Here is a 16,480-nt window from a genome sequence, read left to right on the forward strand (position 1 = left end):
TAGAATGTCTTAATTTCTACTTCATCTTTAAAGAATTATTGTGTCAGATATAAAATTCTCATTTGACGTTTTTTGCTTTGAGTTCTTTAATTATGTCATCCAATTTCTTCATGGCCATATTGGTTTCTGATGAGAAATTGCTACGAGTCTTACTGAGAATGCCTAATTGAGGATTCCTTGTATGCAATGAGTCATTTCTCTCTTGCTGTTTTTGATGTCCTCTTTATATTTGTCTTTTGGTGGTTTGATTTTTAATGTGTCTCGGTGTGCATCAGTTTGCATTTATCATCGTGCAATTCATTCAGCTTCTTGGATTTTTGTGGTTCATGGTTTTCATCAAATTTGGGGAGTTTGGGGCCATTATTTTTTGAAATATTCTTTCCTTTTCTCTACTTTCTCTTCGAATCCCTGAAACTGTCATAATGTAATGTTGGCAGACTCAAATGTATCCCACAGGTGTATTAGTTTTCTGCATCTTTTTCCTTATTTTCCCCTGCTCTTCAGACTAAATAATTTAATTGACTTATCTTTAAGTTAGCTGATTTTTTTATCTAAACCTGTTTTTGAAACAGTCTAGTGAATTTTTCATTTCAGGTATTGTGCTTCTTTGTTCCAGATTTTTACTTTTTATACTGTTTGTTTACACATCTTTCTCCTGGTTCCTTTAGTTTTTTGTCCATGGCTTCCTTTAGCTCTTTGAGCACATTGAAGGCAGCAAATTAAAATTATTGAATGGTTCTAATTGATTAAATCATAAAGCAATTTAATCAATCATTAAGATTGACTTTATTAACTCTAGAGCCGTGGACCAGAGCTTTGAATTGGGAATACCAGCTGCCATCTCTAAATCCTTCCTGAGCAGAGAGCAAAGTAGAAATGCTGCTAATTTTTCCTACCATTTAAAAATTTTCTTTTTCCTGACTCAGCAATTGCTTGGTTGTTGCATATCTTTGACTGTTTTCCAGAGTTCTCATGAAGTTGATTGCGACAGTGTTTACTGTTTTTTGTTGTTGATTTTGTATGAGAATATACCATTTTTGCTGATGTCACTCTTCCTTTACTTCTCTAATCAGGTTTATTCTAGTTCTTTGAACATATTTATAACGACTGCTTTGAAATTTTTGTTAAACCTCACATCTGGGTCTTCTTATAGGCAATGTCTGTTACCTTCCTTTTTTCTTGTCCAAGGATTACACTTTCCTGTTTCTTTGCATATCTTATAATCCTTTTGTTAAAAACTGGACATTTTAGGTAATATAGCACATCCAGTACTCTTGCCTAGAAAATCCCACGGATGGAGGAGCCTGGCAGGCTGCGGCCCATGGGGTCGCTAAGAGTCGTACACTACTGAACGACTTCAGTTTCACTTTTCATTTTCATGCATTGGAGAAGGAAATGGCAACCCACTCCAGTGTTCTTGCCTAGAGAATCCCAGGGATGGGAGAGCCTGGTGGGCTGCCGTCTGTGGGGTCGCACAGAGCCGGACACGACTGAAGTGACTTAGCAGCAGCAGCACATCCAGATTCTGATTCCTTTGGGGGATTTTAAAATTATCCTTCTGTTACTGATTTTTTAAAAAAAGAATTTTCTATGCTCATAGTGTGTACTCTATATAATTTCAATCCTCTGAAATTTTTTGAGACTTGTTACTTAGGTTATCTACTCTCTTGTTTAATGTTTCACATGCATTTGAAAATAGTATATAGTCTGACTTGCTAGGTGTAGTGTTCTCTAAATGTAAACTAAATTGGGTTAATTTTAAATTTTATATCCTTTATTTATTTTGTCTTTATGCTAATTTATGAGACATTTGAACATATGTTTCTCCTGGTTCTGTGTGTGTTTGCTTCTTGTATTCTGTTGAGCCTTGAAATTAGTGGGGCTTCCCTGGTGCCTCAGATGGTAAAGCTTCTGTTCTGCAATGCAGGAGACCAGGGTTTGATCCCTGAGTTGGAAAGATGCCTTGGAGAAGGAAATGGCTACCCATTCCAACATTCTTGCATGGGGAATTCCTTGGATCAAGGAGCCTTGTAGGATACAGTCCATGGGTCGCAAAGAGTCAGACAAGACTTTGCGACTGTCACTTTCACTTTATTAGTGAAACACACATTTAATATTATTATGTCTTCCTGTTGAGATGGCTCTCTTATTACTGTGAAGTGTTCCTTTTTATCTCAACTAATTTTTCTTTTTAAGTTTTCTTAGTTTAATGCTAATGTTGACTCATCAGGTTTTTTTTTTTGCCTTGTGTTTGCATGGTGTATCATTTTCCTACTTTTTAGCATCAACCTATCTATATCCTTTTGTTTAAATTAGTGTTAGTCACTCAATCATGCCCGATTCTTTGCAACCCTATAGACTGTAACAACGCCAGACTCATCTGTCCATGAGATTCTCCAGACAAGAATTCTGTAATGGGTTGCCATTTCCTCCTCCAGGGGATCTTCCCAACCCAGGGATCGAACCTGTGTTGTTTAAAAGTATGTCCCTTGTAAATAACAGTTTTCTTTTTAATAATCCAGACTGATATAATATGTATTTTAATTGGCTCATTTACATTTATGTATAATAGAATTACTGATGTATTTTTGTTTATAACCTTGTTTGTTTTCTATTTTATGTATCTTTAGGTTTCCTCCTTTTCTGCCTTTTTTAGGTTGATCAAGTATTTTTCTTTTTTTTTTTAACTTTATCTCTTCTATTGGATTTTTTTTTGAACTGGTTTTTGTATTTTTCTTTTGACAGCTACCCTAGATATTATAGTGTACATTTTTTGGCTTATTACAGTATTAAGCTAGCATGTTATTTTTCAAACAATTCAAGAATTTTATAACAATTTAACTGTGTTTACTTCTTTTCACATTTGGTGTTACTGGTCTATTTTACTTTTGTACACATCATAAATACACAGGTACATAAATTATTATTGACTTAAATGGTTATTGTTCTTTTACTCTTTCCCATTCGTTTGTCATACAGTTCCATGCTTTCATCTGTCATCGTTTTCCTTCAGCGTAAAGAACTCCTTTTAGTATTTCTTGTATTGCAGATCTGCTGGTGACAGATTCCTTCAACTATTGTTTATCTTTACTTCACTTGAACCTCTTGATACATTTTTTTACCTTTGCTCAAGAAAACCTGAGCCAGACAAAACGTGATAAAGATGTACTTTATTTAAATAACTATTATAGTAAGGAAAGCTACTCCAGTGTAGAAGTGGGCTTAATTCTGAGTACTGTCTGAAAAAGTGGAAATTTATAGCCAAGGAGCAAGTAGGATGGGGACACTGGGGAATCGCAAATTACTGGAGGAGACATCAGGTCTGGGGGTGATTCTTGCTGAGCAGGCCATGGTGATCAGATACCAGCTGGGGGATTAAAGGAGTGCAGAATTTGATCAGATATGTCAAAGGTGGCAAAATCTTGCTAAATCTTGCTAAATTTAGCAGGAATCCTGCTTAAATCCATTTAGCAAGGAATGGATTCTTCAAGGAAATAAACTTTTGGGGTACTTAGGGGAGGGTTCAGAGAAGCCTGACTAAAAGTTTGTCTAGGAAAGAATCTTTTTCAACACTATACTTTTGTGTTTTCTTGTGGTCTTTACTATCATGCACTTAATTTCTTGTTTTGTAATTCTTTAGTGGCTTCTCTGGGTCACCTATTATGAGAGCCTTAAAGTTAGGCAGTGTTTTCATTTTTGTATTTTCCATACCCATCTTGTGCATATTATGGAATAGAGACTGTTAATATTAGTGGAATGATGACTGTTCTTGGTCTAAAATGATATGGAAATGAATCACAGTTTTGGTAGTGGCTTAGAAAAGAAGAAACATTTTGAATTAATTTTTTTATTAAATAAAAATAAGAGTAATTTGGACTTAGTGTGTAGGGAAAGAAAAGGAGTTAAAAGTGACTTTGAAGTTTCTTTGAATCTATTCAGTATAATGTATATCTCAGACACAGTGTCACTGCCTTTTCTTTCTTCCTAGAACAGCCCAATTAACATGAACTAGTTAGAAAAAATGTGAATTAAGTATTAATATATAATTGCCATTTTGGAATAAGATGGTGTGACTAAACATGACGTAAGCACTGTCTTTTGCTTTTGTTTGCCTTGTGACCTAACCATTTTCCTTTAGGGGTGCATCCCCTTGTTCTGACCCTTTTGTGCCAATTTATATGGATACATTTGTTTTCCTATTTTGATACATATAATTAAGGTTTGGAGTCTTACTTCTGTTAAGAAATCATTATTCAACATTTAAAAAATCCTAATGTTTCATCAGTATGAGTTCACTTTTCCTGCTTTGTATAATCACACTATTGTTTGAAAATCATGACATTATGTTGTTCAGTAAAATACGCCTGTCATCATATGCTAAGAATAATGGTTCCATATATGCAATTTTTTTTTTTTATTAGTTGGAGGCTAATTACTTTACATCATTACAGTAGTTTTTGTTATACATTGAAATGAATTAGCCATGAATTTACATGTATTCCCCATCCCAGTCCCCCCTCCCACCTCCCTCTCCACCCGATCCCTCTGGGTCTTCCCAGTGCACCAGGCCCGAGCACTTGTCTCATGTACCCAACCTGAGCTGGTTATCTGTTTCACCCTAGATAATATACATGTTTCAATGCTGTTCTTTTGAAACATCCCACCCTCGCCTTCTCCCAGAGTCCACAAGTCTGTTCTATACATCTGAGTCTCTTTTTCTGTTTTGCACCATATATGCAGTTTTATTTGCATGATTACATTTAAACTAAATGATGATTTTTTTGCTAAAGTTCTCTTCCTAGTATACTTTTTTCCAAGGCAATCTCATATCAGGTGTTTTACGTTCCCTTCCTGGGTAACTTTATCTCCCACTGTTTTTTTTTGGTAATTGGAGTATAATTGCTTTACAGTGTTGTTAGTTTCTGCTGTACAGCAAAGTGAATCGGCTGTGTAGGACTGAGGTATATGCACTCCCACCGTGTCTCATGTGTGTACCTGAAACACTGGCAACGTGGCTTGTTTTGTGGAAAGAGGTACCTTCTAGATAAAAGAAATGTCAAGTTTAAAGCATTTTTCAATGCAGAATTAGACTAGATCCAAATAGTACTCAGATAAAATAATTACTTCTCAAATTATTTGAATAGTATTCTTTCCTATCATCTTACGATTATTTTAAAGTTTAGAGACGAACAAGCCATTTTTCTCTAGTTTCAAAGTGGCATACGTGGTGGACCCTCACTTTGTATTCAGTAGTGTCTTTTATCTGTTTTCCACTTTCCCTTTCTTTTTAACATGGGGCTTACTGTTTTTATTTAATGAATTCTTTAAAAAAGGAAGAAGTTTATTCTCCATGGTACTGTTATCTTCCTTTTACCTTAGCCCCATCCTGGTACCTAGGACTGTGATCTTTGGTGGATCCTCCAAGTTTCCCCCGTAGTCGTGTGACCGTGTGTGCTCAGTTGCTCATTCGTGTCTGACTCTCTGCTGCCCCGTGAACTGTAGCCCACCAGGCTCCTCTGACCATCACATTCTCCAGCAGGAAGACTGGAGTGGGTAGCTATTCTCTTCCCCAGGGGATCTTCCTGCCCCCGGGATTGAACCTGGGTCTCCTGCGTTGCAGATTCTTTACTGCCTGAGCCAGCAGGGAAGCCCCCATATAATCATATAGGAATGCACAACCCCCCTCCCTGTCGTACAGAGTCACTAGGGTTTTGAGATCATTCTTTTATAACATGGAATCATACTATACACTCTTATGTGTGTCTTGCTTTTTTCATGAACACATACATTGTGAAAAATATGTTCAAACCAACTGCCTTGGTACTAACTCATTCTTTTTATTAAATTTCATAAAGGTCCATGGAATGGAGTATACCGCCTCAGTTTTTTCATATTTTCTGCTCTTGAATTTACATTTTATTTCTTTTTAATTTCTCACTACTATGCTGCATTTTTAGGAGTGCCCAGGAGAGATTGCTGGCTTAAAAACACATTTAAAATTTTTACTGACACTTATTTCTCACAACTATATAGGTACTACTTTCTCAGAAGTTGTGCTAGTTTACGTTTCTAGCGATTACGTAGTGTAGTTCCCTTTTCACTACAGTTCAATCAGCACTAGATGCTACCCCTCTTAGGTGAATAGGTGAATGGGGATAAAGTGATATTACTTAATTTAAATTTACATTTTCTTCAATGTAAACTAATATTTCCATTCTTTCTCTTGCTTTTTAGTCTTGTGGACTTGCTCCACTGTGAATAACTTATTTCCATTTTTTTTTCCATTTTCACTTTTAATATTTTGGTTTTGCCTTTTGAGTCTTGATTTTTATTATAACATATTTCAAGTAATTCTTTGTGTAGAATGATAAAATACATATCAGCATGCTCACTACTTCTCAAATTTATCATTTTGTCATTTAACTACAGACTTTTTTCTAATATCTTATCATGATGTCGAAAGTGTCACTTAGTCGTGTTTGACTGTTTGTGACCCCATGAACTGTAACCTGCCAGGCTCCTCTGTCCATGTAATTCTCCAAGCTAGAATACTGGAGTGGGTTGCCATTTCCTTTTCCAGGGGATCTTCCCGACCCAGAGATCAAACTTGGGTCTCCTGCATTGCAGGCAGATTCTTTTATTACTCTCTGAGCCACCATCCTGATGAGTTATGTTAGTAGATTTTCTTAATTTAGCCATCTCTCCAATCTTCAAATAAATGAACTTTGTCATTTTTTTTCTAAGAAACATTGCTAGATTTTGTTTGCAAATGTTTAATTTAGGATTTTTAAATTTATTTTGGTACGTGAGATTTACCATTTTATAATGTCTTTGGTTTTGATATCATGGTCAAACTGAATTAAAAAATGTGTCAGTTTTCCTGTTCTCTTTTTTCTTAGTATTTGTTTCTGATTTAGTTGAAATGTGAATAGAAAACATGGTATGTATGACCATTCTCTGGCATTTTTGGAGACTTGTTTTTAGCCTCACATGATTGGTATGTACTTGTGTGGGTTCTCTCTGTGTTTGGAAATAATATACATTATTTAATTTTGTGGTTTAAGTGTTCTATGTGATTTTTAAAGTTCACTGGCCTTCAACCTTTTGTTAATGTACCTTCTAAAATATTTTTGAAAAAAAAATCACATATCCTTGCGTTGTACATTGATGTTTAAAAGTTTCATTGTAAGTTTAAATAGTTCAGAGAATATAATAACAAGTGTATTGTGTAAAACTTGAGATTTAAAAATAAAACTGTTTCATTGTTCTTTTTAAAGCTCCTGGTGACTCAAATATTTTAGTTATTTGGTACCCTCATTATTATTTAAAACAATATTGTTGGGTTAATCCAGTATTATTGGGTCAACTTTACTGTACCAGACAACTAAAAAAACTAGATAAACTTTTTTATAATGTGTTTGAAAGAATCCTAGCAGTCAAATGTTACAATATAGGAGGAAAATATATTTAATTAAGAACTTACTTGTAAGTAGTGTTGAACTGGAAGATTTTGACTGCTGCTGTATTTTGCATAGATTTAATTAAGAGTTATTGCTTCAGCCCCACTGTAGATTATAGATGTTATTGTAAATGTACTTTAATATCTGTAATAATTTGTTTCTGTTTCTTTCTTAGGAATCACACCTGTATATCATAGTATGTTTGCTTTAATGAGTGAAACAGAAAGGATCTGGTATCCGCCCAACCATGTCTTCCATATAGATGAATCAACCAGGCAAAATGTACTCTACAGAATCAGGTACTTTCTCCAGTAAAGTAGTCACTTTTAACTTAATGGTAAAAAGCAAAGTGGGAAAAATTATCAACCATACTTTTTAATTGCAAGGTCTTTAGTATTGGAGATCAGAACCAGTTAGCATCTAATCTTCATTTGGGCTTTCCAGGTGGTGCTAGTGGATAAGAACCCACCTGCCAATGCAGGAGATGTAAGAGACATGGATTTGATCCCTGGGTTGGGAAAATCTCCTGGAGGAGTGCGTGGCAACCCACTCCAGTATTCTAGCCTGGAGAATCTCATGGACAGAGGAGCCTGGTGGGCTACAGTCCATAAGGTTGTAAAGAGTCTAACACTACTAAAGTGACTTAGTATGCATGCACACACTTCTTTTCAGATTCTCTTTCCCCACTAGATAAAGTGTTCATACATGCTCTTTTACTAGAATGCTCTGAGAATAAAGCTGTTTTGGTAGGATGCTACTTTTCCACTTAAATTTATAATTAAAATTTGGAAAGAATAAGAATGACCTTTACTTGCAAAATCCTAAATGTTTGATATACTGATAATTTCTCAGAAAACTTGATGTTTTATATAATAATCTATGATCTCACAGCTATTCTTTTTAGTAACTTTTTTCAGTTGATGTGAAGGAAGGATAAGATTTTGCCAGTGATTATTTACAACCTCAAATTACAAATTATTTAAGAATTCTTGGTAATATGTAATGCCAATTTAGAGAAATCCAGAGGTATTTTATGATTTAAAAGGATGAAACAAAGAAATAAGTCCAGTCTTTTCTTACTTCTGAAATAGATCAGTTCTATAGAGAGTCAGTGTTGCATAGTAAAACATGACCATGGACTCATTGATGATTATAAAAAGGAAACAAAACCTTAGTAAACTAAAAGTCAAGAGAGACATTCATACCATGATTAAAGGATATCTGCAAAAAACATGTGGCAAATAATATTCTTAAATGATAAAATATTAGCATCATTCTCTTCTAAAGTCAAGAGTAAGATAGAAAGCAAAGATAACATGAATATAGTAATCTACTTATATATAGGATTTTGGTGGAGTTCCTAACCAATACAGTAAAACAGAAACAATATTTCATAATTGAGAACAAAGCAGGAAAAAGTCATTATTTGGAAATGATGTGATTGTTAACAAAAAAAATATGAGCAAATCTACAGGCATCAGTAATAACCATTTAGCAGAAGGCTACATTTATGTGATCAGTATATTAAGGTAGCCATTTCCATACACCATAAACAAACAGAAAAGAGGTCACTTAAAGACTAATAAAAGCAAAATACATAAGGTACTTAGAATTAAACCTATTCAAATTTATTAAGACTTTTATGCAGGTTTTAAGACTTTTCAAATTTATGTTATTTAAAGAAGCAGAGTAATATGCAACATATGTTTCACAGAATGTCAGTATGTTATTAAGAATATTTTCTTTATCAATTTCTATAATTTCTTTCTGTAATTAGCAAGTAGTGTGTCTTTATTTTAAAATGTCTATAGAGCAGTAATCTGCAGTGTTTTTCTGTAAGAAGTCAGATAGTAAATACTTTGGGTATTGTGGGGAATAGTTTGCTTACCTAAAGAATTAAAAATTGTTTCCCTTATCAAATTCATGACTTCCTCCTACTTTTAAACTCAGGGGGCACGTATGCACTGCTACCTATAATCACAAGTACCAAGGATAATGTAACCAGAAACTACCCCAAAGAGATTTTATATATTTTTAAAAAATTCTGCTTGTCTGTGGTTTAGAGGCTCTTCTTCATTTCCTTTATTACATATTTATGTGTTATTTCAGAATCAACATAAAAGAGCACAATTATACAACTGTGTTGGAGAACTTATATAAAGATGTGGTTTATATGACAAATATAGAATAAAGGGAATGAAAGAGAGTTTTTATATTGTATTAAAATTAAGTTGATATTAATAAGAACTAGATTGTTTAAGTTACAATGTCTTTTGTAATTCTCTGAGAGACTCCTATGCCAAATTCAAAAATATATAGTAAAAGATAAAATAAGAGACTTAATGTATTAATAATGCACTAGAAACTTAATCTATTAATATATTAGAAAATATCTGTAGCAATAATGAAACAAATGAACAAAAAGACAAAAATATCCAAAAAATCCTAGTGGAAGCTAGATGACAGACATAATACTTTATTAACAATAATAGCCTTAAGTGTAAATGAATTAAACTCGCAAAAAAGCAGAGACTGAAGAACTAAATTTTTAAAAATATAAATTACATCCTGTCAATAAGAGGCACACTTTGCACTCAAAAGCACAAATATCTTGAAAGTAAATGATTGAAGACGATATAGCAGGTATTGAGTAACCAAAAGAGAGCTGAGAAGCTGTATTATCAAGCAAAGTTGATTATAAGATATACATTGTTGCTAGAGGTAGGGGAGGGACATTTTATAATGATCAAGGAGTTTATCCATTAGAAAGCATGATATTTGCTTCTAATTGCTATGAGTTGGATCCAGCTACAGAGCTCCAAAATAAATGAAGCAACAGTGAAAGAATTAAAAGGAAAACTAGATGGTTCGACAATAATAGTTGGAGACGTCAATGCCTCACTTTCAGTAATGGACAGAAAAACCAGACTGAAGATCAGCAAGGAAATAGAAGACTTGAATAACATTGTAAACTAGCTATACATACAAACATAGGACACTGCACCTAATGACAGGACAATACATATTCTTTTCAAGTGCATAGGGAATATTCTCCAAGTTAGATCATGTGTTAGTCCATCAAATGAATTTCAGTAAATTTACAAATATTGAAATTATACAAAGTATGTTCTCTGACCACTCTGGAAGTAAATTAGAAATCATTAACAGAAGGAAAACTGGACAGTTCACAAATATGTGGTAAATTGACAACACTATTCTAAATAAATAATAGGTCAAAGAAGAAATCACAAAGGAAAATAGAAAATATTTTGATATAACTGGAAATGAAAATGGATCTTATGAAAAATTACGGTGTAAAAAAAAACTTACGGTGTGCAGCTAAAAACCATGCTTTAAAGTAAATTCATAGTTATAAAAACTATATAGAAAAGTTCTCAAATCAATAACATTCCATTTTAACAAAGTAGAAAAAGAAGAGTAAATTAAACTGAAAGCAAGTTAAAGGAAGGAAATAATAAAGATCAGAGTAGAGATAAATGAAATAGACGCTAGAAAAACAAGAGACAATGAGGAAACCAAAAGTTGGTTGGTTCCTTGAAAAAATCAACAGTATCAGTAAAGCTTTAACTAGATAAGGAGAGAAGCTTAAATTGTTAAAATCAGGAATAAAATAGGTTGCATTACTGTGACCTTACAGAAATAAAAAGGATTATAAGAAACAGCTGTATGCTAACAAACTACGTAACCAAGATGAAATAGAGAAATGCTTAGAAAGACACAAACTATAAAACTGACAAAGAAATAGAATATGTGAATTGACCTTAACAAGTAAAGAAATCGATTTCAATTAGTAATTAAAAAACAAACAAAACAAAAAACTTTGTACAAAGGAGAGCCCAGGTCCAAGTGTCTTTACTGGTGAATTCTATTGAACTTTTAAGGATATGTTGATACTTTGTTGTTTTTCAGTCGGTAAATCTTGCCCAACTTTGTGACCTCATGGACTGTAGCTTGCCAGGCTGCTCTGCCCTCCTCTGTTTCCCAGAGTTGGCTCAGGTTCATGTCCATTGAGTCAGTGATGCTATCTAACCATCTTATCCTCTGCTGTCCATTTCTTCTTTTGCCTTCAGTCTTTCCCCAAATCAGGGTTTTTTCCAGTGAGTCGGCTTTTCACATCGCATGGCCAAAGTGTTAAGCTTCAGCTTCAGCAGCATTACTTCCAGTGAATATTTAGGGTTGATTTCCTTTAGAATTTACTGGTTTGATCTTCTTGAGTCCAGGGGACTCTCAAGAGTCCTCTCCAGCATCACAATTCAAAAGCATCAATTTTTCTGTACTCAGCCTGCTTTATGGTCTGCCTCCCACACCCTTACATGACTACTGGAAAAACCATAGCTTTGACATGCGGACCTTTATTGGCAAAGTGATATCTTTGCTTTTTAATATGCTCTCTAGGTTTGTCATAGCTTTCATTTCAAGGAGCAAGTGTCTTTTAATTTCATGGCAGCAGTCACCGTTCATAGTGATTTTGGAGCCCAGGAAAATAAAATCTGTCACTGTTTATATTTTTTCTTCTTCTATTTGCCATGAAGTGATGGGACCAGATGCCCTTACTTCAGTATTTTGAATGTTGAGTTTCAAGTCAGTTTTTTCACTCTCTTCCTTCACCTTCATCAAGAGCCTCTTTAGTTCCTCTTTACTTTCTGCCATTAGACTATCTGCATATCTGAGATTGTTGATATTTCTCCCAACAATCTTGATTCCAGCTGTGATTCATCCAGCCCAGCATTTCACATAATGTACTCTGCATAGAAGTTAAATAAGCAGGGTGACAATATACAGCCTTGTCATACCAGTCACTTGTTCCATGTCCAGATCTAACTATTGCTTCTTGACCCGCAGACGGGATTCTCAGGAGACAGATAAGATGGTCTGCTACTCCCTTCTGTTTAAGCACTTACCACAGTTGTGATCCACACAGTCAAAGGCTTTAGCATAGTCAATGCAGCAGAAGTAGATGCTTTTCTGAAACTCCCTTGCTTTCTTGATAGTCCAGCGAACATGGCAATTTGATCTCTGGTTCCTCTGCCTTTTCTAAACCCAACTTTTGCAGCTGGAAACTCTTGAATCACGTACTCCTAAAGCCTAGCTTGAAGGATTTTGAGAGTAATCTTGCTAGCATGTGAAATGAACGGAATTGTATGATATTTGGAACTTTCTTTGGCATTGCCCTTCTTTGTCATTAGAATGAAAACTACTTTTCCAGTCCTGTGGTCATGGCCGAGTTTTCCAAATTTGTTGACATGTTGAGTACAGCACTTTAACAGCATCATCTTTTAGGATTTTAAATAGCTCAGCTGGAATTTCTTCTCCTCCACTAGCTTTGTTCGTAGTAATGCTTCCTAAGGCCCGCTTGACTTCCCACTCCAGGATGTCCAGCTCTAGGTTCGTGACCACACCATCGTGGTTTTCTGGCTCATTAAGACCTTTCTTGTATAGTTCTTCTGTGTATTGTTGCCATTTCTTCTTAATCTCTTCTGCTTCTGTTAGGTCCTTATTGTTTCTGTTCTTTATTGTGCCCATTCTCACATGAAATGTTCCCTTTATGGTTTTGGTCACTGCCTTCTATACAGTGTTACGAACCTCTGCCTGTAGTTCTTCATATACTCTACCAGATCTAGTTCCTTGAATCTATTTGTCACCTCCACTGTATAATCATAAGGGATGTGATTTAGGTCATACTTGAATGGCCTAGTAATTTTCCCTACTTTTTTTGGTTTAAGCCTAAGTTTTGCAATAAGAAATTCATGATCTGATCCACAGTCAGCTCCAGGTCTTTTTTTTTTTTTTTTTAACTGACTGTATAGAGCTTCTCCATCTTTAACTGTGAAGAACATAATCAATCCAATTTCGATAGTGACACTCTGGTGATGTCTATGTGTAGAGTCATCTCTTGGGTTGTTGAAAGAGGGTGTTTGCTAATGATCACTGTGTTCTCATGACAAAACTCTGGTAGCCTTTGCCCTGCTTCATTTTGAACTATAAGGCCAAACTTGCCTGTTATTCCAGGTATCTCTTGACTTCCTACTTTTGCATTCCAATCTCCTATGATGAAAAGGACATCTTTTTTTGTTGTTAGTTCTAGAAGGTATTGTAGGTCTTCATAGAAATGGTCAGTTTCAGCTTCTTTGGCATCAGTGGTTAGGGCATACACTTGGATTCAACTTGGATGTTGAATGGGTTGCTTTGGAAACAAACAAAGATCATTCTGATGTTTTGAAGATTGCACCCAGGTACTGCATTTTGGACCCTTGTTGATTATGAGCACTACTTCATTTCTTCTAAGGAATTCTTTCCCACAATAGATGTAATGGTCATCTGAGTTAAATTCACCCATGGCTGTCCATTTTAATTCACTGATTTTGATTCCTAAGATGTACTTGTTCAGTCTTGCCATCTCCTGTTTTATTATGTCTAATTCACCTTGATTCATGAACCTAACATTCCAGATTCATATGCAGTGTTATTCTTTACAGCATTGGACTTTACTTTCACCACCAGACACATTCACAGCTGTGTGTCATTTCTTGTATGGCCCAGCTACTTCATTCTTACTGGAGCTAATAGTAATTGCCCTCTTTCCAAGTAATATACTGGACACCTCCCGACCTGGGTAGGGGTGGCTCATATTCTGTTGGTATATATTTTTGCGTTTTCATACTATCCATGGGGCTTTCCAGGCAAGAATACTTGAGTAGGTTGCCATTACCTCTTCCAGTGGACCATGATTTGTCAGAACCTTCCACTATGACCCCTCCTTCTTGGGTTGCCGTGCATGCCATGGCTCATAGCTTCATTGAGTTATGCAAGTCCCCTCACTGTGACAAGACTGTGATCCATGAAGGGGAATGTTGATACTGAAAAAAGTAAAAGTGTTAGTCACTCAATCATGTCCGACTCTTTACTGCTATGGATTGTAGCCTGCCAGGCTCCTCTGTCCATGGGGTTCCCCAGGCAAGAATACTGGAATGGGTTGCCATTGCCTTCTCCAGGGGATCTTTTCTGACCCAGGGATCAAACCCAGGTCTCCTGCATTGCAGTCACATTCTTTACCATCTGAGCCACCTGGGAAGCCCCTATTAGTTATTCCCAAAAAGTGAAAAGGAGGAAACATTTGCCAACTCATTCCGCATGTTCACCATTACCCTGATACCAAATCCAGACAAAGAAGTCTAAAAAATATGAAAGCTACAGACCAATGTCATTTATAAACATAGGTGTAAAAATCATCAAGAAAATACTAGCAAACCAAATCTACCTATATATAAAAAGGATTAAATATTGACCAGGTAGAAATTATCCTAGCATATTGCTTTAACATCTCAAAATCAGTATAACGTACCATATTAGAATAAAGAGCCAAAGCATATGATCATCTTAATAAACATGGAATAAAACTTTTGACAGAATTCAATATTCTGTTGTAATCAAAATACTAAACACAACAGGAATGGACTGGAACTTCCTCAGTATGATAAAGGATCTGTGAAAAACTCCAAAGCTAATCTAATACTTGATAGTGAAAAGCTTAATGCTGTCTTCCAAAGATCAAAAACAAGACAAGAATATCTGCTCTCACCACTTCTGTTGAACACTGTAGAATAGATTCTAGCCAGGGAAAGAAATACAGGGCATCTATATTGGAAAAGAAGAGATAAAACTCTATTCTCAGATATTAGGATCTAGTATATGCAAAATCCTAAGAAATTAATGAACTATTAGAACTAATAAATGAGCTCAGCCTGGTTGTAGGATAGAAGTTCAAAGTGTTGTATTTCTGTATGCTAGGAATTATAGTACAATGTGAAATTAATAAGCTTCCATTTACAGTAGTATAAAATAATACTTTGATTTAAACCTAACAAAAGAATTGCAGAATTTGTACACTGAGAAATATAAAATATCATTGAAAGAAATTAGAGAAACACCTAAATAAATGGAAAACTGTCTCATGTTTGTGTATAGGAAGATTTAATACAGCAATATTCCCATCATTAATCTTTATTCTCAGTGTGATCTCCACTGAAATTCTGTCTTTATTCCAGAAATTGACAGATAATCATAAAATTTGTGAAAAAACAGAGTCTTAAAAAAGAGCAAAGTAGGAAGATTCACATTTCTTACTTCAAAACTTAGTCCACAATCATAGTTATTAAGACTGTGGTACTGACCTCAGGTTAGATATACACATTAATGGAATACATTGAAAGTCCAAAAATAATCTCTCATATTATGTTAGTAGACTTTAGGCAAGGGTGCTGGGACAATTCATGGAGAAAGAATAGTCTTTTCAACAAATGATGCTGGGACAACTGAATATCCACATGTAGGGTAATAAACTTAGAGCACCAACTCACACCATTGACCAAAAAGTAACTTAAAATGGATCATAGACCTTAATTTAGTGGCTAAAACTATAAAATTCTTAGGAGAAAACATAGGACTGTATCTTTGTGTACTTAAAGTAGGGAGTGATTTCAATATGGCACCAAAAGCCTAAGCAACAACAGCAAAATAGGTTAGTTGGGATTCATCAAAGTATGTTTGTGCATCAAAGGATACTGACATGAATGTGAAAAGACAGCCCACAGAATGGAAGAAAATGTTTGTAAATCATGTATCTGACAAATACCTTATATCTATAGTATATAAAGAACTCTTACAGCTCAATATAATGACAAATAAGCCAGCTAAAATAAATGGGCAAAGTTTTGAATAGCCCTTTCTCTAAAGAAAACATTCAAAGGATTAATAAGCATGTGAAAAGATACTCAACATCATTATTCATTAGAGAAATGTAAATCAGAACCACAATGGGATATCATTTACCCACTAGAATGGAAAGCATTAAAAAGATGGACAGTAATTATCAGTTTTTCAAATTAACTCTTATTAAGTGGGACACAGGGTACCAGATGGTGAGCCACATTTCAACAATAAACTGCAAAAGGTATTGAAGCAGAAAAGTTTATTACTCACTGGTCCTTGAGGACATACCA

The 16,480-nt window shown here is 34.9% G+C and overlaps 1 protein-coding gene across 3 annotated transcripts in view; it reads left to right on the forward strand.

Moving 5' to 3' along the window:
- Window positions 1–16,480, forward strand: part of JAK2 (Janus kinase 2) — a 90,191-nt gene that overhangs the window by 18,217 nt on the left and 55,494 nt on the right. For all 3 annotated transcript variants that reach the window (XM_070480430.1, XM_070480429.1, XM_070480431.1), the window contains exon 3: window positions 7,636–7,759. In XM_070480430.1, the coding sequence (XP_070336531.1) occupies window positions 7,636–7,759 (124 nt within the window). The remainder of the gene's footprint in view (window positions 1–7,635; window positions 7,760–16,480) is intronic.

The sequence above is a fragment of the Odocoileus virginianus genome, chromosome 18 (assembly GCF_023699985.2).
Source record: "Odocoileus virginianus isolate 20LAN1187 ecotype Illinois chromosome 18, Ovbor_1.2, whole genome shotgun sequence".
In the NCBI taxonomy this organism is placed as follows: domain Eukaryota; kingdom Metazoa; phylum Chordata; class Mammalia; order Artiodactyla; family Cervidae; genus Odocoileus; species Odocoileus virginianus.